The sequence below is a fragment of the Balaenoptera borealis genome (genome assembly GCF_965194805.1).
Source record: "Balaenoptera borealis genome assembly, chromosome: 2".
In the NCBI taxonomy this organism is placed as follows: domain Eukaryota; kingdom Metazoa; phylum Chordata; class Mammalia; order Artiodactyla; family Balaenopteridae; genus Balaenoptera; species Balaenoptera borealis.
Window position 1 is genome coordinate 7,205,439 of NC_138867.1, and position 24,582 is coordinate 7,230,020.

Sequence of the window (24,582 nt, forward strand, 5' to 3'; positions counted from 1 at the left end):
CCCATCCTCCCCCGGGCAGGGGTCCTCATAAAAGCGCCAGCAAAGGAAAAAAAAAAAAAAAACTCTTATAGTCTACTACCTCTTTCAACCTCTCCAGTCTCTTTTAAAGACCAGACATAGGAGCTCAGCTAATGGTCAGGAGTCGTCACAAGCGTTGCACAGGTGATCTGATCTCACACTTTGCAAAATGGGAGCAGTTAACACCAATTATCTTGAGACCTCAGCTAAAACTGAGACCGAAATCGTTTCATTGAAAAATCCTTTTCCACAGCTATGTGGGCGTGCTTCTGTTAGCTTCGATTTCAATTTCAATTTGTTCTGCACCAGACTGACAGCTGTACAGGACATGGTTGCACACATACACTCTCTCTGATGGCTCAAGTCTGGCACACAGTAGGTACTCAACAGATACTTGGTGGCTCAGTAAGAAATACAGTTGCCATAATGGCTTGGGTACCTTCTAAAGGTGAGTCTGGGGGCTTCCCTGGTGGCGCAGTGGTTGAGAATCTGCCTGCCAATGCAGGGGACACGGGTTCGGGCCCTGGTCTAGGAAGATCCCACATGCCGCGGAGCAACTGGGCCCGTGAGCCACAACTACTGAGCCTGCGCGTCTGGAGCCTGTGCTCCGCAACAGGAGAGGCCGCGATAGTGAGAGGCCCGCGCACCGCGATGAAGAGTGGCCCCCGCTTGCCACAACTAGAGAGAGCCCTCGCACAGAAACGAAGACCCAACACAGTCAAAAATAAATAAATAAGTTAATTAATTAAAAAAAAAACCATAAAGGTGAGTCTGGGACAAGGGCTTGGATGCTCTTGCTTTATTTGGGAGGTAATTCCAAGGAGCAGGAGGGAGGGACCAGAGGAGTGAGAGCAGCAGGAAAGTCTGTATAAGGTTGAATTCTCAAGGTCACTCCTGAGGGCAGCTGGAGCTCGACGTTGCCCAAGACTTTCTGAGGAGCCTGGAGCAGCCTTTCAGAACCACCTGCAGTTCAACATGAAGGCGCTTTTTATTTCTTGTTCCCAGTCCTCCTGGGGTGAGACTTCCTTCTGGATTGTTCACTCCTGACTTGGTGGGACCCCTGCCCAGGCTCCCTGAGGGTCTCCCCGGTGCCAGAGAAGCGCTGGGGCTGACAGGGACAGGTACGGGGCATCAACTGGAGGTGGCATGCTGCTGTCAGGAGGTGGGTGCAGCCCCATGGAATGGCCACCACGCCGGGGGTGTATTCAGATGTGAGGCTGAGCGGCTGCAGGGCGGGAAGCAGGGGTGGAGGAAACAATAGGTAAGACCAACTTTGCCAGTTTCAATTATCAAGAGATTTTAGTTCCTTTTTAAAAAAACATTTTTCCTCTATGATCCTATTATGTATTCTGGGGACATGAGTGGAATACAAGGTCAAAGAGTCGAATGCGTTTAAGTCCCTTGTATCTGTGACTTGTACTTGCAAAGTTCTGCATGAGGGAAAGGAAGGATAAAAGAATGAAAACCCTGCTCTTAAAATAAGTGGGTTAATAGTACAAGAAGGCACGCTGAGTACGAGTTAACTCTGCAGGAGATCAGATCAGCTTTGTTTCACGTGTCAGGTCTACAGTCCTCCGCTCTACCAGCTGAGCTATCGAAGGGTGCACAGATCAGCTTTGTTTCAAATGCCAGCCTCAGTAGTCTGGGATGTCTACCCCCCCAATCCCATGCCAGCCTCATGGACATACACCGGCGCCCTCAGCTGACGCTGGGTGATGACGTTGCCCTGGTCTGGCTTAGGGTGACATGGGCGTACTGACCGTTCACTGTTCATGCAGCCTGCTCTGCAGGTCCAGCGGGGCCTCGGCTGCCTGCAGCCCCCCCGCTGGATGACACGCTGGAGGGCAGCCCCCACTGCAGAAACTCAGGCAGTTCATGGGAGCATTGGAGGCGCCTAATCCAAACTGCAGCTGGGACTTGTCCCGTCTCTCTTGACATCTGGGCAGAATGTAAGCAGGGGGAGACCTGGTGGGAAGAATTTCTGTTAATTTGAGGCCAGGAAGGAGAAAGCTAATGTGGTGCGACATTAGCATGTCACATGTCACATTAGCGGAGCTTTCAGCACATCTTGGGCAGTGTGTGTGTTATATTTATCATGAGTCCTCATGAACCCACAGACTTGTTAAGTTCAGAAGAACCCTCTGGTTCTTTATGCTGATGGGAAAACTGAGATGCAGGTAGGATAAGTGACTTGATGCAGGTGACAAGGCAGTGGGTGCCCCTCCTGAAAGGTGTATGGAATATCTGGAAAGGGGGGGCTGGTCTGAGGGAATGGTTTTCTCCTTTGGAGCCCTCAGACCATTCAGAGATGGGGCCACAGCCTGGACAAAGCACAAAGCTTTAGCCAGAGATTCTCAGCCAGCGCACTGATGCAGCCAAGGAACAAAGTGTCCAGATGGCCTCCTCTCCACCTTGTAAACCTTTGTCAACTGAGGCGGAGAGAGGGGGGAAAAATCACCTGTGAATACATGAAAATGCCATCATCTTTCTATAAAATCTTCTGTTGAAAATGCAGAAATTTTAAAACAAGGTTGATATCTCCATTTTAAGTTTGAAAGCTTTTACAATCATGTTATTTGTAAATGTCACTGTAAACTCATTTAAGTGGCCCAACATAATTGGACTTTCACAGGCTTTAAAACAGCTTAAAATCCCTTGGATTAAGTACTCCTCTGCTTTTATGATGATTCAGAGCAAGAGGGGTGGATGGACAAACACACATCATACCCGTCACCCGCTAGGAGAAGTGCCCGTCTGTGTACCCAGCAAATCTAAAGGTCATTATGAACTCAAGGGGTATGAAAGGGTGCTCCTGCTGCACCTTTTCCGGAGCCCCCATCAGTGCTGTTTGACAGTGAGAGTAACTGCATGACCCTGGCTCCTGCGACAGGGAAGCCACTGTCCGTCCTCCAAAGCATCTCCGCAGGCTCCGGGGCACGGGCAGCGGTCCGTAATGGGGTAACACGCCTTCACCTCACTCGACACCGCCTCCCTGGGAAAGAGGCGTGAGTACTGCTGGTAGACTTAGAAAGCGTGTTTGTCATCAGGTTTTTCCTGTAGGCTGGGTCACTCACTTGATGGAATCCCTCGGAGCCACTTTAAGCATCAAACTTATGAATCAAGACATATAAGTGCAAATTTAATTTTGGCTTGTTCACCTTGTTGATTTTGAAATCAAAATGAGTGTGATTTTAGAGACGCCCCAAACGAAAAACCCCTGATACCGACGGCTCTAGCTATGAGCAGGACCACCTGGCAGACCCAGGGCTCCTTACAGAGGGTGGACCCCAGGGCTGAGACAGGAGGTGGTGAGTGAGCCTGGGACATCCTCTTCTGCCAAGAAATTTTCAAAATCGAATGTGTCAAGGTCAAAAGGACAAAGAGGCCATCCTGAAGGGTATCCCACCGGTCTAAAACAGGACTAGTTATGCATCCAAAAGATGACTGTAATGGCCTGAAGCACATCAAATATGTAAAATGTCATGAATTCATAAATATCCTAAAACAAACAAACAAACAAAATACTGACCAGATAACCACCTCTGTATTCTAAACCTTGATACAAGGAAAGACACATTTATCTCTTTTTTTTTTTCTGTATAAACCTTATTTTATTTTTATTGGAGTATAGTTAAGATGTTGTGTTAGTTTCTGCTGTACAGCAAAGTGAATCAGTTATACATATACACATATCCACTCTTTTTTAGATTCTTTTCCCACGTAGGTCATTACAGAGTATTGAGTAGAGCTCCCTGTGCTATACAGTAGGTCCTTATTAGTTATCTATTTTATATACAGTAGTGTGCGTGTGTCAATCCCAATCTCCCAGTTGATCCCTCCCCCGCCTTTTCCCCCTGGTAACCATAAGTGTGTGTATAAACCTTATTTTAGAGTTCAAGAATAGTTGATGGGAGAAATTTCTTCTTTATAGATGAATACAAGCTGATAAAAGTAAAGGAATGATAGCGTTAGGAAATCTTTTTGTTTTAAACACCTGTTGGAATAATGAATCTAGGCAACAGTCATCAACAGATGCTGAAGCCATTAGGTGGCAGGTTGTTGGGGACTGTATGGTGGATGGATCAGGCTGGTGCTGATCCAGGAACCCACTATCCATCCTAATGAGTATCACTAAGAGGGTAAGGCGACATTACGGTATGATGTAAAACAAATACACAGCGCCTCCTCTGAAGCACCCCTGCTGAGAAAATTAAGCTGAATCTAAGCAAGCCTCTGGATGTAACTTTTAGTTTAACAGGGAATACGGCAAAGGAACCAGTTAGAAAATGTCAAATCAATACTGTGGGATATTTTACAAGGCAATTGATCTAACTTCTCCAATAACTTAATAACATGGAAACCAGGTGAGGGAGGGGGGCAGTTACAGACATGAGACTTAAGACTTAGGGGTATAACATCTAAAAGTAGTATGTGGCCTTTGTTCAGATCCTGCTTCAAACAAATCAACAGTTACAAAATATTTCTGAGAGAAAGACAAATACCATATGATACCACATATGTGGAACCTAAAATATTGCACAAATGAACCTATCTACAACACAAGAACAGACTCACAGACATAGAGAACAGACTTGTGGTTGCCAAGGGGGAGTCTGGGGTTAGTAGATGCAAACTATTACATACAGAATGGATAAACAACAAGGTTCTACTGTATAGCATAGGGAACTATATTCAATATCCTGGGATAAACCATAATGGAAAAGAATATAAAAAAGAATGTATATATATGTATAACTGAGTCACTTGGCTGTTCTGCAGAAATTAACACAACATTGTAAATCAACTATACTTCAATAAAAAAAATTAAAAAAATATTCCTGAGACAGTATAGAAAACCTGGAATATAGACCAGGTTATTAAATGATCACAGGTAATAATTATTAGTTTTGTTCATTGTAATAATGGCAGAATAGTTAAAGAAAAAAGAAAAAAGTTTATTGGTTATAGATTCATATTGAAGTATTTAGGATAAAAGTATATGATAGCTTGGATTTTTAAAGAAACATTCCAATAAAAAAGGAAAAGAGAAAAAAGAATATGGGAATAAATAGATGAAACAGAATCGGAAAATTTGGGTATTTTGTCATGCTGAATAAAGGGACTCATGTGAATTCATTATACTATTCTTTCTACACTTATGTGTGTTCAGTGTTTTCCATAATAAAATTGACAGCATTATTGAGACATTGTTTATTGCAAACATTAGAACCCAGAATATCAGTTCAAGACACAAATAGTGTGCCCTATATACCAGAGACTGTGGGAGGAGATGGGGACAGAGATTTTTAGTTTTTTTCTGAGATGGGATTTCAAGTATATTAAGGCAAAATTTCTTATGATGGAGCCAACAGCCAAAGAACACCAGCAAAAGGTAAGGCTTATTGACTACAGAGGCAAGGGAGCCGGCACACCAGAGGAACCAGGCAGAGGGATGACAGGGTGAGTAGAGGATTTGGGTCAAACTGAACAAAGCTGGGTTGGAGATGCAGAGAGCAAGCTTGTGTATAAGAGAACTAACGTGAGGCCTGGCCTGAGAAGACGACCCGGGATGCTCAAAGATAAGAAAAAGGTAAGGGGGTTTGTGTCCCAAACCCTCTATCTGAAGCTCTGCATCCTCTTGGAAATCAAGGCTGCTTCTCTGCACCAGAATGACCCACGAGGCTCAGATCCTGCAGGCAATAGAGGCGTGTTCCATTCTTATTACAGCAAAGGTTTTACAGAATGAGGTTTCTCAGCAGGGTGCCTGTGATGCTAATTAGCAAAAGGAGTGGCCGCCGGTTCAAGCTGCTGCCCCAGGAGTCTTACCCATGGAGGCAACGGTGCTCCTCCTTACAGAGCATGCCTGATGGGCTCCCTGTCCAGGAGCTGTAACCATGAAGTTTGACTGCAACGTAACTCTTGTACCAATGACAACAAGAGTCCTCATGGCTCGCTGAGCACGTACTGTTTTCCAGGTACTGGCCATACAGCTGACAAGGCACGACTTATTTCATGATCCTGAAACCGAGCAGGACCCTAAGGGGCCTTTCAGGGACACACCCCTCCCCCATGTCCTCTGCTGTAGTTCCTCTTTGAAGTACCCAGATAATAGATAATGGTATCTGATGCACATTTCCTGAGTTGTTTTACGGATGCTAAAACCACCACTAAATGGAAGAAATTAACTACCTGATGACCATGAGCACTTAGCCCCCAGACCTACTGGCGCCTAAGGACTGACAATGTTAACCCCTGTGACACCACCCTGTTACCTCACCATCAACCAATCAGAAAATTGTGCACTAGCTGATCACACACCCTGGGACGCCCCCTCCCTCACTTGGCCTTTAAAAATGCTTTGCTGAAGCCCATGGCGGGGGCGTGGCGGGGGCGTGGCGGGGGCGGGGGCGGGGGGGGATGGTTCAGGCTTTCTGAGCACCAGCTGCCTGGACACTTTGCCTGGTGCCTGCCATAGACGCTGCACTTCCCTTCACCACAACCCGGTGTCAGGAGATTGGCTTTGCTGCACGTGGGTGGGCGGACCGGAGTTTGGTAACAATCCTACACTGTGTATTTAGACTCCAGGTGGGTCTGGATGTTTCCAGTTTGGGGAAATCTCAGCTTTTGGAGGCTTATTCACCACCGTGGAGCCAAGACCCCCTCCCTGAATTTGTGCACAAATTCAGGGAAGGGTCCAGCTTTTTTAGAGGGAACTGACTTTTTACCCCCCAGAATTCTATCAAATATGCTCAGTTCTGCTCCTTCCTATTCTTTCTTCTACCTAATGAATATTTACCAAGTCTCCAAATGCACCCAGGTGTACGGAGTCGGCAGGTAGAATCCTGGTCAAAGAACCAACCAGCATCTCTTCATCCAAAGATACCATCTACCCTCCCTGTCTAGGCTTGGTTCAGCCAAACAGCATTCCTTCTTCAGGTCAAGGTACGGAAAATTGCCTGTTTTGTTCAGGCAGAACTGTCACCGCACCATTCCACAGCTCCAGCCTGCCGCCTCCCGCCCTTCCCCCTGCCAACAGGCGCGCAGGATACACTCTCTCCTCCTGGGACCAGGGATTATCCCGGTTCCACTGCTGAAGCCCAATAAATGTCCTAACCTTTGCTGCCCTCTCGCGGCTGGTCTGAAGATGATCACTGTTGCTTCAGGGGTTATGCTCGCAAGTTAAACTTTTTTCACCTATTTTTCTTTCTTTGCTTTACTTTTTTTTTCCTTGCTTTGCTTTTATTTTTAAAAAACAACATCAAGAGTCTTATTTAAAAACATTATTAATATACGGTACCAGGAGTTATCATACTGTATATGTAATTTCAACAAGGAAATTCACATCATATTTACTTACATAAGTAGACATTAAAATATTAGTGGCCTGAGGATTCAGTTTATAAGGACACATGGCTTTATAATCTTACGGAGCTTGCCAAATTTACTCCAATTGGTGAAATCAGCAGTCTTGTATCTGTTTAGTAGCCTAAACCATTTTCATAGCATATCCATGCACATTTTCAGGATTAAACTTTGCTTTAAAACAAACAGTGCCAGCGTCAGTTCTGGCCTCACTCTCCATGGCGACCGTCTGCTTTGTGCTGGGTGCTCTGGCCATGGCGATGCCTGAAATGCGCTCCCACCAGAGACCTGCCTCCCTTCCTTTGAATTCAGCTCACAGATCACTCCAAGAAGCCTCGTCCCGCACCCAGGCAGGCCTGCCGTCTTCTGCCTTCCAGGGTCCTGCTCAGGCATCAGGACTGCCAGCTGGCTCATCACTATAATCACCCACAGCCCCTCCGGGCAGGAGCTCTTTTCTGCTTCCCTCTGCAGCTCTAACAGTCAGTGGGTGCCCAGCACGATCACAGCTCTTTAATAAATGTTTAATGGGACGAATGAATGAAGAGGGTAAGGGAGAGCCAAATGAGACAAAGGCTCGGGAGAGGATGTAACTAAAAGTGCAGAAGGAGCATCTCATTCCAATTAGAGCAACCAGGAACAAAGGTCCCGATGGAGAAGGATTTAGATAAATGGAAAAGGCGGAGGAGGAAGGTTTTAGGCTATACTGTTTTTTTCATAGCATTTATGACAGACTGCTCTTACCTCTTTGTGTGGCTATTTAAGTCTATGTCATCAAGTCTCAATAAAAACCCAGAAGGACCAGATTCAGAGCTTCCAGGTTGGTGAACAGGTGGAGCTTAGGGGAAAGTGCTGCCTGGAGAGGGCAAGGAAACCCCACACCCTTCCCCATACCTGCCCCTAAGAATGTCTTTCATCTGCCTTTCCTGAGTTATATCCTTTTGTAATAAACTAGTAATCTGGTAAGTAAAACGTTTCTCTGAGTTCCATGAGCTGCTCTAACAAATTAACGGAGCCCAAGGAGGGGGTCATTGGACCCTCCAATCTATAGCCGGTTGGTCAGAAGCACAGGTCATGTGACAACCTGGACTTGTGACTGGCATCTGAAAGGGGGGTGGTGGGAAGCGGGCAGTCTCGTGGGACTGAGCCAGGTAGACGGTGTCCGAATGGAGTTGAATTGCGGGCCCCCAGCTGGTGTTGGGGCACTGCTGAGTGCTGTGTGGGACACCCACACCCCGCCCCCTTGGCCAATGCGTACACTGTAGTTGGGTGCAGAACCCTTTTACCCCGAAACTGTAACTTGACCGTAATGGGACAATGAAGCATCTGCAATGAACTAAAGAATTTTAATCCATGCTAAGTTTAAAATTTAGAAGTTTCTCCCTCCAAACACACCCCCCAAAACCCTACTTAAGTTGCATTTTTTACATCTTTATTCCTTTATTTAAAAAATTATAATATATATGTGTGTGTGTGTGTGTGTGTGTGTGTATATATATATATAAATAAAGCTCCTATACCAATACAAAATATTATTAACTAAAGGGTTATTTCTGCATAAGTCTACAGTTATATATGTTTACATCCAAAGTACTAGTCTATTTTTCATTGCTCCTTTTCCTTACCATATATTACTTCCTCTAACAAAATACAAAAGAAAAAACCGGGAGGTAAAATTTTTCCTTACATTTGTTAGAAGAGGAAACAAAGGTCTCTCAAGAATATATTTTCAGTTAGCAGATAACTGTCCCAAAACACAAGACTTAAAATTATGACACTTACTCATCACATTCCTTTATTGTACTTGATCGATTCTGTTTGATGTATAAAAGTATCTGATACCAGTATTAAATGAAGGTTAAAATTAATTTTAAATTTGCTACTGATAAGTGTATACACGGTATAAGGAAACTACAGACCCCTTTCAGATCACCACAGTCCATAAATAAACGGCTAATCTGCAAGTTCTTTCACTATTTGAGTTCTGAAGTCAGTATTCATTCTTGTTACCAGTGACCACCAGAGTTTTGAGAAAATAGTTTTCTTTGTAAATATTCCACTAATTCAAGTCTTGATGTCAGCATCTCAATCTCGTAATAGGGGATCTGTAAAGAGAGGAAAATAAATCCACCCTCATGCTTCATAACCTGAAATTACCTCGGGTTTGGTTGCCCTGTCTGCCTATCACACCCCCCCCACAGCAGCGTGTAGGCCCCCAGCAGGCAGAGGTACCAGCGGTGCCTGTAACGGCGCTGCCGGGTAGCAGAGGCTCAGCAGTAGGTGGAGTGTCTAAATAAGAATCAGACGTGATCCCTGCCCTCAAGGAACTTACAAGTTAGGTGCTGACTTAAAACATACAAAAAGGAGGCAGTAATACGAAGCAGAACGTGCAAAACAAACTGGTGCTCTAGTGCTGAGAGGGAGTTGACACTTTAGATTAGGGTGAAAGGTCAACCTGAGCTGGGAGTTGATGAACAGCCCGAATTTAGACACTCAGAGAGGTGGGGACCACCTGACTCGCATGGGCAAGGGAGAAAGGCCAGACAGAAGAGACCACTGAGCTGGGAGCACAGGGCCTGGCTGCGGACAGACCTCGAAGGGTCTAGAATGCTGAGATGTAGACGTAGTCTTTATCCCATAAGCAATAAAGAAACAATGAAGGTTTCTAGGCACACACTGGCACGATTCACTTTAGGAAAATTAATCTGGGTGTGTACAAGACGGAAAGGAACAAAGTAACCAGACAGGAAAGCAGAGACCAGATTGGTAGACAGCTTAGAGAATGGAAACCTCCATGGACATGCATCGCGACCCATCACCTAAGACCTTGCCAAGCGATCTACGATGTAAATACAAGTAAGAGTCTTAAACACTAAAAACTGATGAAGATCCCGCTTTTAATGGGTCATCTTGTCCATTCTAGTCATTAAATCAAAGGGAAATTAACACAAAACAGATATTCAAATAATTTAGTAATTCTAAAAGCAAAGTAAAGCACAGCTTATACAGAATTTAGGGATGTCTCACTTTTGGAAAAGAGAAAATTTGAAAATTGTGATTTCAAATTACAAATCAAGAGACTTAAGCCTAATGAACAAAGCTGGCATTTAAACCAGACTTAAGAGTCTTGGTCCACTTGGCTGGCATACTACTTAGTACCCTGGAAAAAGCAAATCTGAACTAGAAATGGCTTTTAGGAAAAAAAAAAAAAAAAAAAAAGGCAAAACCGTACCTGGACAACTTGATAACCAAGTAAGTACAGATGTCTTTGTTTAGTAGCTTCCTTTCCCAGTAAGTGTTTGCTATTCAAACAAAATCTTTTTGGACCATCAATGCACAGTGCTACCCTAAAAAACCAAAGAGGAGAGGGAAACTTAATTTTTAAAACAATCCAAAGTATTTATATGGTTTTAGCTGCCAGAGTTTATTTGGGATTTGGCTATTCCTTCGTGCCAATATTATTTTCAAATGAATCATGACTGTTATCCATTAATCTGTTGAAAAAGCACTCAACTTAATTAAATTAAGGTTCACAAGATATTACACGGAATTTCCAAAACTGGTATGCCATAGTGTTTTAATTTTCAGAACCATGTCTACTTTTTTCGCTTTCTTAAGAAAACAATCCCTGTGTATTACCCTCAATGAGTCTTATAACATATAAACCACAACAGTTTTCTTTACCTTTTATGTATATCTTCATCAACTGTAAATGGTAATACAAATCCGTCTTCATCTAATTTAATTTCAACATCTGGTAAGAGAAGAAAGGGAAAATCCTTCGTGTGATACCCTCACAAACACTAGCTTCCTTTTCTCCTTGTTGTTTGGATCTCGTCCACACTGCGTTTATCAACTGGGCAAAAGGCTGCAAAGTAATGACCACACCAGACAATGGTGAGAATTCTAATTTAATCAGAGCTTTGCCCAACCAAGTCAGCTTTAAACTAAGAGGGCCTCCACTGCACTAAAACAAGAGGGGGCCCTCAAGGTATCTGGGGCACGATGTGAATCACACACACTTTTACTCTCCTCATAACAACTGGTGGGAATAGTGAAGAAAATCCTTTGAGTAAAGTCAGACACCTGTGCAACTGGCACCTTGCATCCCTGGGGCTCCAGTGCCCAGGGAAGGTGAAGCAGCCGGCAGCCCAACACGCGGGCCCCGGGCGCCGGCAGCCTCCCCCTTCCCTCCTTGCCAAAGGAGCCCATAAAGGAGGGGAGCGAGATGGGACCACCTGAAGCCTAGAAGCACTGTCCTCCCTGAGCTCGCTCTCCTTTACTCATCGATCTGAAAGGAGAAGGACTTTGTGGTCAGCGCCGTCCGCGGTGATGCAAACGCTTACACCTGCTACTGAGTACTTTGAGTGCGGCTAGTGCGACTGCGGACTTGAAATGGGAATTTTCAAAATTGGAATTAATTTAAATTTAAGTAGCTACTGGTATGTGTGGCTATTACATTGGACAGCACTGGCCAAGAGGATGAGAGCAGCTAACAATTACTGAGCACTTACTGTCTCCCAGGTATTAGTCTGAGTCACCTCATTTTGTCCTTACACAAGTCTTTGAGGTCACTACTCCTCTTACTCTCATCCTGCAGATGAGGACAAGCAAATGCATGCCCCGCAAGGATGCCCAAAGGCATTCGGCTACTATGTGGCTAACGTGGAGTCCTGACTCTTCAGCCCTACCACCCACCCCTGTTCCAATTTGCCTTCAGGGAAGGGCCAACTTCATTTTGTTTCCAGACCTTTGGTGGCTACTAAGCCCCACGTGTTCCATCAGAGGACAGCACGCTGAGGTTTAGTTAACAACAACAAAACTCCCTACTACTTACCTATCGTGTAACAATAGGGTGTTAACACTTTTGAAGCAAAATACAATCTTGCTCCTAAAAGGTCAATCAGTCCAATCATCACAGATTTATAAAGCTGAAAATCCATAGGGGTCTCCAGGGAAGAGCACGGAGTAAGAAATGATTTCACTTGATATTTAGGAAGAAGTTTTGGACCCTAAAAATGTATGTGCAAACACGAGAAAGAAAAATAAGATACAAAATCAGAGAATAAAATGAAGGTTGCCTGAGTATAAAAGTCTGATCCAATATTACTTTATAGGCAAGATGCTTCTCCAGGACTTAGGACAAATACCTTTCTCAAAATGACAATGCCAAATATTCTTGTTATAGTTCAAGCCCAATAGTCCAAAATATCTTTTAAATGTGTTTTAAATGTAGCCAATGGTCACTGAAATAAAGAAAGAAAGAAAGAAAGAAAGAAAGAAAGAAAGAAAGAAAGAAAGAAAGCAAGCAAGCAAGCAAGCTCAAGAAACATCTTTGGAACTCTCAGAATTGCTTTAAGGGCCTTGAGGAAACCCAGCTGAAGTTTTTAATAGTGGGAATTGTGATAAAGCTGACATTTCAATTTAGAAAGAAAAGGACAGCTATGTAATAATGGTGCTAGCAATTGGTTATCCATCTGGAAAAGAACTAAGTTAGAGTTCTGCCACACATTACAGACTATAATCTATTTCAAGTAGATTAAAGATCTAAATATAATATGGAAAATAATATTTTTTAAATTTAGTAAAATATTTATATTACCTTAGGAGTCATAAAATATTCCTAAACAATATAGGAAACCCAGCAGCCATAAAAAAATGAATTTGACTACAGAAAACTTAAAAATTTCTGTATAGCAAAAAGGCATCATAAACAATATTAAATTAAAACGAAAAAAATTTAAAACCACAAACCAGGAAGAAATACGTACAACGTACATAACAGTTAATATGTTTTACAATGTGTTCTAGGACAAAAAACAAACACAAAAGAGAAAGACAAACAACCCTATAGAAATAGGAATTAAGGTGTAACAAGGTAATTCATAGCAAATGTAAATGACCAGTAAACATTTGAAAATATGCTCAACTTCATTAACGCTCGTTAAAGTGCGACTGAAGCATGTGACATGACATTTCACTGAGTCGAATGACAAAATTAAAGGGACTAAGAACACACTGCAACAGAAATGGGGAGACGTGGTCACCTTCATTCACTGCTGGTGAAATATGACATCTACAACTATACGGGAAAAAAAAATCTGTCTGTCAGTCTCTATTGAAAATTAATCAAGTAATCCCACATTCAGGAATCTAGTCTTTAGATTAAAACAACAAAAAGGCTCCAGTATGAAAGGATATGTAAGTATGTTTATGACAGCATGGCTGATCAAGACAAACGTTGGAAAAAGCCTGAAAATCCATCAATGGTGGGACAGTACAATAAATACCATGAAATATCAGACCATTCTTTAAAAGTATATATTTGATTTTTATCTATTACCCCTGAGGAATGTCCATGATACACTGGGAATAAAAGCAAATTGTAGTTTGAATAGTCCCATTCCATGAAAAGAGAGAAACTAGATGGTGTTTATGAGCTACTCATAAACATGGTTCAGTCAAGTACGGAGAACAGGCAGGAATGAGCAAGTCCGGAGGTACCATTTCTGATCCTAAACAACGTGCCTGATTAAGTTAGGAGAATGAATCCTTAGAAAGCTTTATACAAAGCTTGAACTCCATGTAAACTGAATTCTATCATGTAAGAGTGAAACTTCTGCTTGGTTTAAGAACATACTCAGGAATGGTTCAGGATTTGTTCAGTGCATAAATTCACACTTCTTTATCCAACAGCCATGGGGAATGCTAAAACCCTTTAAAATCCCTAGAGTAAGTCTAGGAGCACTAAGACTCATAAGCCCGCCACACTTGATAAAACCTTCTAAGAATCTTACACTGTAGAAAGTGGCTCTTTCAAGGACAGGAACACAGGAATAGGGTCAATTTATTAGAGAAAAGGCTATCTGGGGGCAACTACTCCAAGTGAATGAAAATTCTGCTTTCTAGTGAGGTTACTGAGAAAGCTCAAAAGAGAAGGAACTTAAAAGATTCGGGAGCGGGGGAGGTGTTGGAGAGGAAGAAGGAGGCAAAAGAATACCATCCCTGTAGGGAAATAAAGCAAGGCAGCTCATGCTTTTACCTTATAGAACGGGCATTCTAGAATCGCGGTTAAGAAAAGTTGGGTCAGTTGTGCTAAGCTCAGTCTGTCCAAATAGGGCTCTTCACCTGAAATACAAAGCATCCCAGTCACAGATAGGTTTGAACTTTGGTGTGTGTAATAAGAGAAAAGAATATCCAGAATGCACACTAATGAATTCACGCCAGTAAGGTACTTTTAAATGACACTAGGAAAAGAACTTGTTAGAATTAATTATACCTTCTTGCCTCCCATCTCAATGAAATCTCATTTTGGCTTCCAAGAACGCATGCTCCTAACTAGAGAATACAATTAAACGTGACAAATGTATGTTAGTAGAATTTGTGGGAATTTCCTTTACCTACGGAGATCTAGATTCTGGCATATTTGGGTGGCTTTGAATTAAGATGAACATCTTCTCAAAAAGAAGGAGTGATACAGTTGTTCTCATCAAAGATGCTAACATGTAATTGTGACACTGCCACAGGTGTCACCAGATCCCTGCAGGAAGACTCAGTTTCTCAGCTGGGGCAGCAGAGTCTGTTTACCCGAAACTGTTTTCTCTCTCCATGCAATGTTCTAGCATTAATTCTGTGTCTACATTAGCATCTGCAGCTTCAGATTTCTTCATTAGATCGTTATGGAAGAAAAAATAAAGGCAAAGCACTGCTCAATAAAAAAGGTACATATGTGCCTTGAAAACATCGCAAGTTCAAATGCTAAGTTTTCTACTCTCAGAAGTAATAACAAACTCACCTTGCAGCTGCTGAAGAAAATACGGGCTGAATATTCTGGCCATAAAGTTGACCGGATGGCATTCAATAAGTGAACATGAATGGAGAAGTTTCAATAGTGTTTTGGGTGGAAAATAATTGAAACGAGTTAACAGTATGTTTTCTAGCTTCCTAAATAAAGCAGAGGCATTTGGTGGCAAATAATTGAGTTTTCCAAATGGTTCAATTAACTCAGCAGTTTGATTAGGTGAAAATTTTTCTGACTGACAAACAAAAGTTTCTGCCACTGCATCGAGGATGGGTTTTGAAAAAATCAGCTTTCTACTGCAATACTCCATGACTTTGCTGACAACCTCGGGATCCAGAGTGAGACAGAGTGAAGCGACATGTTGCTCCAGGGCTTTTGTAAAAAATCTGTCATTGTGCCCAAAGTAGATGAATGCCTCTAAGACTTCTCTGAGCTCTTCACTAGTGAAATGAGGGATGTGCCTCACAACATATTTACCCAATTTTATAACCAGCGGAAGTGCCTGAGTTTGATCAAGGACCACCAGGGCAGTGAGCATTTGGCTCAGCAACTTAGGACTCAGGTTGGAAACTACTGACAGAGAACAGTTATTCATCTTATTTAAAAACATCTGGTGTTGGTCAACTTTTTCAGGACATGCCTGAAGTATTCTGTAAAGGGTCACAATATCCTCGGGGGTAAATTCTTCCAAATTTCCACCTTGCAGTTGATATATAATCAGGTCTAGTGTCGAACAACCTGGACCTTGCAGTTTAATCAGACTTTCCCCCAGGATACAAAGACTGTGAATGTCCAGGCTACCCCTTTCGAGACGATGCTGGCACTCTGACAGGAGGTTCCGCAGCAAGCGACTTTGGGGATCCACATACAACAGGGTCAGGGCTTGCAAAGCAGTCACCAAACCCGTGTTTGACCGATTTGAGGGGTCCTGTGCAAACTGATTACACAAAGCTTGAAAGGCGCTATTCTCCAGTATTTCTTTTGGCAACCTTTGATCATCGCCTTTTTTTTCCATTTCACAAATCCGATGTAAGGCTCCTGCTGCCATAGTATCAGGCAAAGTCTGCAGCGTGCTTATAAAATGTAAGACTTCTTCCGATGAAGTGAAGCTGTTTAGTCTCCTGTAAAATATCTGTTCATCCGCATTTGTAACACTGTGTTCAGACCTGTCCCAAGCGTGTACTTGAGAGGACACTGGCTCACCAACTGGATGAAGGTCATTTCCGTTTTCTGAATGGAACTTTTTAGAATGGGCATGATGGAACCTGACCCTAACAGGCTCAAGTTGCAGTGACCAGAACCATGGACACAGATGCTCCTTGACTGTCTTGTGAACACAATTTACACGCTGAGTTTTCAGACCAGCCAGAGCTCCATGTATCCGAAAATCAGATAAATGACAAAGGTTCCTCCGCAAGGTAATTAAAGCCATGCCACCAGACTCTCAACTCCTCTTGATTTATAACTACGTTAAAAGAATAAAAAAACACGATCAAATATATTAGAACACAGTTTATTCAACATCAATGCTTATGGAACTAAGGATGAGTACCCCAAAAGGAATGATTCCCACTAAACATTTCCCATTCAAACACAAGTACCAGAAGAGCAGCGTCTCTGCACCCTAGAGCTTAGAACAGCGGCTGGATCTCGTAATAATCGCTCTCATTTGCCAGGCAATGCTGTACTTAATTCTCCCAACAACACAACGAATTAACTACTTCGATGTCATTTTAGAAACGAGGAAACTGAAGTACAAAGACGTCACGTGATCCAGTTTACACAGCTATTAAGGGGCAGAGCTAGGCTTCAACTCAGGTAGTCTGGATCCTAAGTACGCCTCCTATGTGTTGGTTGATGGAAGGAATTGCGTTTGGTTCAACTTCCCCAAAAAAGGCAACGGGTAAAGTGGCCATTAATTCGGATGGGTTAAAGCAAGAGTGAAAAAGCGCTTAAAGGGCCTTGAGATGCTGGTTTCCCCTCAGAGTTAGGATCTTGTTCCAGGACCGAGGAACAAGAAGGTCTAGCTTGGCAGATGGGAAAAAAGAAATGCTCGTAGAATAAAAAAAGGAAAACGCTGGTCAACGACGGAGTAAGGTGGGCGGCGCGCCCACACCTGAACACCCCAGCTGTGGAACCTGGGAACACGAGTGCGCGGGACGGGGAGGATGGGGGGCCCCGGGGACCGCGTCCTCCCTGGAGGGAAAGGACCCCACGGGCCGGGCGCACCCCCAAACCGGCGCCCTGGAAGGGCGGGAGCGGCGCCCGAAGAGCGGGGCGAGCCAGGGAGCGCGGGCGCCTTAGCGAAGCCGCGGGCCACGCACGCCGGACCGGAACAACCGAGTCCAAACCCGGCGTGGACACCTACCGGACTCGGCGCGCCAGGTGACCCAGCAAACCCTGAAGGTACCCCAGCCTCGTGGGCCTCCGTACGCGCGCGCCGCGCCGGGACCCAGCGCTTCGGCGCCTGCGCCTGGAGGGGAGCCGCCCCACGCCCGGCGCGCCGTGATTGGCCCCGCTCCTTTCCCGAGCTTCCTATTGGTCTCGGGCGCCGACTGTGTGCGCAGGCGCGGGAGCAGGGGTCGCGGTACCTGCGCTTCCCCCAGCGTCGCAGGCGGACGCCAGCAGGTGAGGGCGCGGCGGCCGCAGCTTCCAAATCTGGGCGCCCGCCCAGCGCGGGCCCGAGGGGAGGCGGCTCGGGGTCGGCGAGGGCACCGGCCTCCGCGCCCCCGCGTCCCTCCCCCGGCCGGGCTGGGCGCGCGCGGGTGGGTCAGGACCCCAGCCCCTCGGGGCTGCGGGCGTCGCGCGCGGAGGGCGGGCTGCACCGGGGACTCGGCCTTGAGGCCTCCCCGCTGCCTCTGGGAGCGGGTCCCCGGCGGCGCCGCGGCGTTTGCACAGCGGAGCCGGTCCCGCAGGTCCCTGTGGGCCCTTTCTCCGTCGGCGTCTTGTTCGGAACACTTTTCTAGATGGGGTCAAAGGGCACATTCGGGCGCAGGGTCAGGCAAGGGTGTCCGGACGGGGCGCCGGAGAGTCAGGAATGTTGGGAGCGCGGACCCGGCCGGACGCGGGCTCCTGCTCCGCTGTTTGTCCGCCGGACCTTGCCCTGCGGGTGCCGGCGAGCCGCCCCCGAGAAATGCGGGGTGCAGTAGCGGCTCCACGAGGTCGTTATGGGGCTGAGGGCCCCATGCTCTGAAGCTCCTAGGACCGTGCGTGGCTCCTGGGAAGGGCTCCGGGTCCTTAGCTTTGATAATACGCGGTGCCGTTTCCATCAACCGTTGTTTTCGTCGGGTGGCTGTGGTCATCGTCCCCGCTCTGAAGGTGCGGGAGCTGAGCCACCGCTTAGTTGAGAAGCTGGTCTAAAGTTCTGCTCTTGTGAGTGATCCATCGTGGCTGGATTCAAGCCCCAGTAGTCTGGCCCCAGAATGTGATTTGTGAGCCGCGGAATTCGAGCTTCATACCTTGTATCCTCCTTGGTTTAATGAATTCTCTCTTCAACCTTTAAAATTAATGCTAACAGACAAACTTAGAAGCATATTTCGTATTATGTGTGAATATTGTTGAAGTTATTTTAAGTTAAGAGAATTCATACCTGCAAGTTGATTACTGCTTCATTAGAAGGAAAATCCCTTTTTCCCTTTTCTGTTTTCCAGTGTAACTGTTACAGCTGTAGCAGCAGATGCTTTGAAGTGATGAAAAGGTTTTTGTTACTCTATGCTTCGCAGCGAGGACAGGCACAGGCCATAGCCGAAGACATAAGTGAAAAAGCAGTTGCATATGGATTTTCTGCAGATCTTCACTGTATAAGTGAGTCTCACAAGGTAAGTCATGATTTTTACGGTGTTTCATACTTTGAAGTATTTTGGTTGGGAAGCGACGTTAAACAACAAAGTGGGACGCCGAATGCCACCATGATCCTTTTTTTCTTTTAACACTTAGAGATTTATTTTATGGACTGTGTTGCAAGATTCCTGCCAGTTTTTTTTTACGTGTGTGTGTGTGTGTTTTTTGAATTAAACTACATAGTCTTAAAAACTAAGACGAGTAACTGCTCTCAACTGTAGATGGAAATAGTAGTATTCGCCTTGTTTTTCTCACGGGGTGCCTGGGAACAAATGAGGTCTGCGTGTTCACAGGAACATGGGAGCTTTCCATCTCATGAATCCCGCTGCCCCGTTTGTAACTTCCCTGAAATTCATGCCAGAGTTCCTCCAGGTGAAGAACCATTGAATTCTTTTGTGAAATAGAATTTAAAGTGGAGGTGGAAGGATCTTCAGAAGACTTGGGACTGCTTGTTTTTATCACGTTCAGTCTCTGCAGAAGTTCCCACCTTAGGATACATGAGATCGTAACAGATCTGTGCCCAGACTAACTGGTTTGATTGAGACCCTCAGATTATAGTTTCATACAGTTCAGGCCCTAGCAACGAGCAGGGGCTCCTGCCTAATACCACACAGTGATGTGCCAGCCACTAAGCCCTTGAATTCAGCTCAGTACTTGAAAACCCACCCCTGCAGTGCACTCTCGCTCAAGTTCACAACCTCCTCTGGTCTTTCCCGCATCTCTAGTTGTAAAGACTAGCCCGTCAGCAGCAGAGGTGAATTATAAACTCAGTGCATAGCAGGGAAACCATCAAGTTCCTTGATGCAGCAGGGCTAGGGTGGCCCCAGTGGAGTCATTCACCCAGCAGGGAGGGTCCTGGGGGACACCAGCAATCGCAGGCTCCATGATTCTACAGCACCTTCAAAGTGAATTCACATTGCTGCTGCCACAGGGTGGAGTACAGTCCGAATCTGTTACTACAAACAAAGTCATTAGCATCATATAACCAGCCCTGGTTTGACCCCCTCACCAGTGACCCCAGTGGGGTCAGCAGCTATTTGAAAGTTAGGTGAGTAGTGAATTTTTTGGCTGCCACCTTAGTCATGTTGTTTGCTCTTCCCAGCTGAGTGATTTCTCCAATTGTTCCTGATCCAAGTTTAAATTGATAGCTCTCTGCTTCCTAGATCACGGTAGTCTTTTTCAAAGTAAAGTGACTTTAAACTGCATAGAGTTGTGTTGTGTCCTATAAGCCCGGTAAAACGTTAGCTCAAATCTTTGCCTGTTACGTCAGCATGAAAAATAAAGTGATGAGTTCCTTTGTGCCACGTTAGATGATACCCTTGAGGAGCAGAACTCATGGAGTCGAAACGAATAGAGATAGGGAAGTGCTTTATTGGAAATACTTCGATTTAGTTGAGAAGTAGAATAAGGAAACTTGGTTTGTAAGGCTCGGAAACACCGATGATCTCAGTTTACCACTGACCGTATTCTCGGCTCTCTGGAACCCTGAGGGAGTCGGGCCCTTCCTGACAGCCAGGTCTCCTGATTTCTGAGGAGTAACACTTTCTTTGCCAACTTTAAAATGCTCTGTGTACCTCTCTGCCATTATGCGATCCAGACAACAAGACGGAAAATTAACCTGATTACTTTGCTGATGTGTTAAGGCAAAAATATGTACAACAATAGCTCTCTGACATGACACCCTTATTTTATAGTATGATCTGAAAACTGAAAGAGCGCCTCTTGTGGTGGTGGTTTCTACCACGGGCAACGGAGACCCGCCAGACACGGCCCGCAAGTTTGTTAAAGCCATACAGGACAAGACGCTGCCGAGTGACTTCTTGGCTCACCTGTGGTATGGATTACTAGGTGTGGACTGTATTTTGTGCACTTACTGTACTGTTGCTGCTGGATTTAACTCTAGTATCTAAATGTATCTTTCAAAGCCATGGTGTGTGATTGCCTGGGTTTTGTCCTTTTTGGGTTTTTGCATAAATACTTTATGTATGTATAATATTTGAATGTAAATAAGGTGCTGTTTCCCCAGTCTTCACCCCGCTGCAGCTCCTCTGCAGAGCCCCTGAGTAGCACCTTAACCCCGGGCACACACCAGATTCAACCAGGAAATATTTTCACGATGTTAGTGGCCAGGCCCCACCCTAAACCTGCTAGAACAGAATCCCTGAAGGAGCGACCTGGCATGCTGGTGGTTTTTTTGTTGTTGTTGTTGTTTTTTTTAAAGCTCTCAGGTGGATCTGATAGTTTCCCTAGGGGAAGACCCATTCCCCTAGGATGTGGTTCTCAAGCCTGGCCATGCACTGGGATCTGCTGGGGGAGTTTTCCTTCCAATTCCATTATTTTGAGCCCCCTCTCCAGTGATTCTGACTTAATTGTTCTGAGGTAGGGTCCTGGTATCAGTATTTTTAAAGCTCCCAGGTGACTCTAATATGTATCCCAGCTTAAGAAGCACTGGCCTAGGGCTCTGTGAAGTATAGGTTTAAAATATTAAAGGATCAGAAGGACCCGCTCAGCAAGGTAGGGCACCAGAGAGGGAATTCAGGGTCCATTTGCTTGGCTTGTGATCTGTATTCACCTTTGACAACTATTTTGGGGAAGGTATCTAGGAGGGATGGAATGTGCTATGATAAATAATCGGTTAGAGATTTGAGGTTGTGACCCTGGCCAAGATCTGTCGTGTAATGTATTCAAGAGAGCATTTTAGAGTGTTCACATCTTTCTAATTTGTTTTTTTCCAGTTTCTTTACTTTCAAGAGTGAACATGTACGTATTGCTTTAAAAATTCCTCAAAAAATTATTTAAAAGGAAACACTGAAGCTTATCCCACCGCTTTAGTCAGTCTTAGGCCCGTATATGGACCCACCAATTGCTCACCTCATTCTTGTAGGAAAAATCCAGGAAGACAGTTAAACAACTAAGAAATTTAGGCTTTTAATTTTAAATTTTCAACTAAGTATGAAAATATTAGTCCATTTCTTACCGGGAAACATAGAAGCAATTCTTAATTTATCCAGCACAGAAACAGAGCAAATAAATGGTTGTTTGTGTTTCAGATGTAACCTTTTCATGTTCTAGATTAGGAGTCAGTAAACGGTAAAGGACAAGATAGTAAATATTTTAGGCTTTGCAGGCCATTGGTCTCTATACCATCTACTTAGCTCTGTTGTTGTCACTTGAACCTGCCATAGCAAGGTGTGAACCAGTGGACCTGGCTGTGTTCCAATAAAACTTTATTTACAAAGACAGTGGGTGGTAATTGGCTCACAATTGGCTATAGTTTGCAGACCCTGCAGTAGATTGGAAAAGTCTGCAAATACAGATATTACCTGTTTTTAATCCTTGTTTACAGATTGCCATATTTTTACACAGATTCATGGAAACAAACATGTGAGATCTATTTCTGTTAATAGTGATCCAAAGTATTTATTTGTTTCTATTTGTAAACTTAGTATTTCTCAAGGAAAAAATAAGAAAATGTGAAGCTATACATTATTTCTTGTTCCATCAACAACAGCATGGAGTGGTATTGTTTTAAATGTTTTGTTTCTCTCTTCTGTATGTGGTTAAATTTAAACCTTATTGCATACTGATAACCTATTTGGGCTCTTTAGGTCTGGGTGATTCAGAATACACGTACTTCTGTAATGGGGGGAAGATAATTGATAAACGATTGCAAGAGCTTGGTGCCCAGCGTTTCTATGACACTGGCCACGCGGATGACTGTGTAGGGTAAGAGCAATGTATTTTCTGTCACTTCCAGTAAACCTTGTTTGTACATGATGAAAGTTAGTGAGTTTATAAAAGGGGTTCGCTTTTGATCCAGCACTAAACTTCGATCTTGAAAGTCTTATTTTAGTTTTGTTAGCTGTCTTTAATTCTAGCACCAAAGAAGGACCATCCAGAGTTTCACTTATCTATTTTGCTGATTTTTTTTGTGTGCCTTATCCATCTCAGTATCTGTTAATGGAAGAAACTAGGAAAGGTTCCCCAGTACAGTTACCTTAGTCTTAAAAGTGTGTAGGTGTTTGCAAAAAGTCAGCATTGTCTTTAGGCACTTGGGTAGCGTGTGCCCACGGGAGCGACTGGACTCGGGACCTCCCACGTGGAGGGTGCCCAGAGGCCACGAGTTACGGTTGGAGGAGGCGGGTCAGAGGCCTTCCTGGCACACTGGTTCCTCGGTGTTCTCCCTCCTGTTGGCCACTTGCCACCATGCCAACCGGAAATATAATTTCTATTTCATTAATTTTTTCTTGTTTTTACAATTCAGCATTTCACTCTATGTGCCACCTTTCAAATGTTCTTAATGTCTTAATTCAGAAACCTTACAGGTACTGTGCTACAACTTATGCTGTCATTTATCCTTGAACTGCTTTAGCCAGATAACAGCACACACACGCCTTTGATTTTTTTTCTACTAGGCGTATGTACTAGGTAAATCTCACCCACCAGATCTGTGTTTATGCATCATGACAAGTTCAGCAAAAGTTGTGCTTTTCTACATATATCACCTTGCACGGGCGTGTTGGAGACACTTCTGTTTCCCCATAACTCAGCCTTTGAGTCCACTACATCCGTCGTTTTCTGCAGCTGTGATACTGTGGGTTTGTTCCGTCTTCCGAGGGCACATGTCGTTTCTGGTGACAAAGCTCTACCACATTTCCTTGCGCGTTATCTTTTAGTTTTGTCCCTTTGTATTGGGCTTCCGCCCAACCCCGAAACTTGTTGGCATTAAATGCTTATTGTCCTGTATGAGCTATTTAATTGCTAAACCCCCATAAATCCATTAGTCCTATTGCTCAGTTCATTTTTTACTTCAAAGGCTTTTGGTTTCCCTGTTCATTTATTGGATTGAGCATTAAAATTCTTTTTTTTTTTTTTTTTAAATTCATAGTTTTTTTTTTGTTTTTTTTTTTTTAATTAATTAATTTATTTATTTATGGCTGTGTTGGGTCTTCGTTTCTGTGCAAGGGCTTTCTCTAGTTGTGGCAAGTGGGGGCCACTCTTCATCGCGGTGCGCGGGCCTCTCACTGTCGCAGCCTCTGTTGCTGCGGAGCACAGGCTCCAGACGCGCAGGCTCAGTAGTTGTGGCTCACGGGCCCTGTTGCTCCTCGGCATGTGGGATCTTCCCAGACCAGGGCTCGAACCCGTGTCCCCTGCATTGGCAGGCAGATTCTCAACCACTGCGCCACCAGGGAAGCCCTAAAATTCTTTTTTTTAACATCTTTCTTGGAGTATAATTGCTTTACAATGGTGTGTTAGTTTTCTGCTTTATAACAAAGTGAATCAGTTATACATATACATATGTTCCCATATCTCTTCCCTCTTGCATCTCCCTCCCTCCCACCCTCCCTATCCCACCCCTCCAGGTGATCACAAAGCACAGAGCTGATTTCCCTCTGCTATGCTGTTGCTTCCGACTAGCTAGCTATTTTACCTTTGGTAGTGTATATATGTCCATGCCACTCTCTCACTTTGTCATATCTTACCCTTCCCCCTCCCCATATCCTCAAGTCCATTCTCTAGTAGGTCTGCGTCTTTATTCCCATCTTGCCACTAGGTTCTTCATG

The 24,582-nt window shown here is 44.4% G+C and overlaps 2 protein-coding genes across 13 annotated transcripts in view; one reads left to right on the forward strand and one right to left on the reverse strand.

The window, feature by feature from the left end:
• Nucleotides 1-1,118: 1,118 nt before the first annotated feature.
• On the reverse strand, nt 1,119-17,646 carry FASTKD3 (FAST kinase domains 3). 8 transcript variants are annotated; one of them, XM_082380327.1, is made up of 7 exons: nt 17,547-17,646; nt 15,173-16,643; nt 14,420-14,505; nt 12,215-12,389; nt 11,062-11,131; nt 1,779-1,983; nt 1,119-1,243 (listed from the first exon to the last, which is right to left on the reverse strand). In XM_082380327.1, the coding sequence occupies exons 2-6, from the start codon at nt 16,608-16,610 to the stop codon at nt 1,782-1,784; spliced, it is 1,971 nt and encodes a 656-aa protein (XP_082236453.1). In that variant the 5' UTR covers nt 16,611-16,643; nt 17,547-17,646; the 3' UTR covers nt 1,119-1,243; nt 1,779-1,781. The 8 variants fall into 8 exon arrangements, 4 of the variants coding, with proteins under 4 accessions (XP_082236453.1, XP_082236452.1, XP_082236454.1 ...); XM_082380326.1 differs by lacking the exons at nt 1,119-1,243; nt 1,779-1,983 and adding exons at nt 9,156-9,482; nt 10,610-10,724; XM_082380328.1 differs by lacking the exons at nt 1,119-1,243; nt 1,779-1,983 and adding an exon at nt 9,156-9,482.
• Nucleotides 17,647-17,727: 81 nt separating this feature from the next.
• Nucleotides 17,728-24,582, forward strand: part of MTRR (5-methyltetrahydrofolate-homocysteine methyltransferase reductase) — a 41,645-nt gene continuing 34,790 nt past the window's right edge. For 3 of the 5 annotated variants that reach the window (XM_082380321.1, XM_082380323.1, XM_082380324.1), the window contains exons 1-4: nt 17,728-17,806; nt 18,829-18,996; nt 20,713-20,866; nt 22,627-22,744. In XM_082380321.1, coding sequence (XP_082236447.1) covers nt 18,868-18,996; nt 20,713-20,866; nt 22,627-22,744 — 401 coding nt within the window. In that variant the 5' untranslated portion in view covers nt 17,728-17,806; nt 18,829-18,867. Of the gene's footprint in view, nt 17,807-17,831; nt 18,551-18,828; nt 18,997-20,712; nt 20,867-22,626; nt 22,745-24,582 lie in introns of those variants that run through there. The other 2 variants (XM_082380322.1, XM_082380325.1) reach the window with 2 other exon arrangements.

Excerpts from the sequence above, each read along its gene's own strand:
- FASTKD3 (XM_082380326.1), bottom strand. The coding sequence starts at position 16,610 with ATGGCTTTAATTACCTTGCGGAGGAACCTTTGTCATTTATCTGATTTT. Across the intron at positions 12,390-14,419 it reads TAGAATGCCCGTTCTATAAG|GGTCCAAAACTTCTTCCTAA; the intron begins GTAAAAGCATGA and ends ATACATTTTTAG. Across the intron at positions 11,132-12,214 it reads ACCCTATTGTTACACGATAG|ATGTTGAAATTAAATTAGAT; the intron begins GTAAGTAGTAGG and ends TTCTCTTACCAG.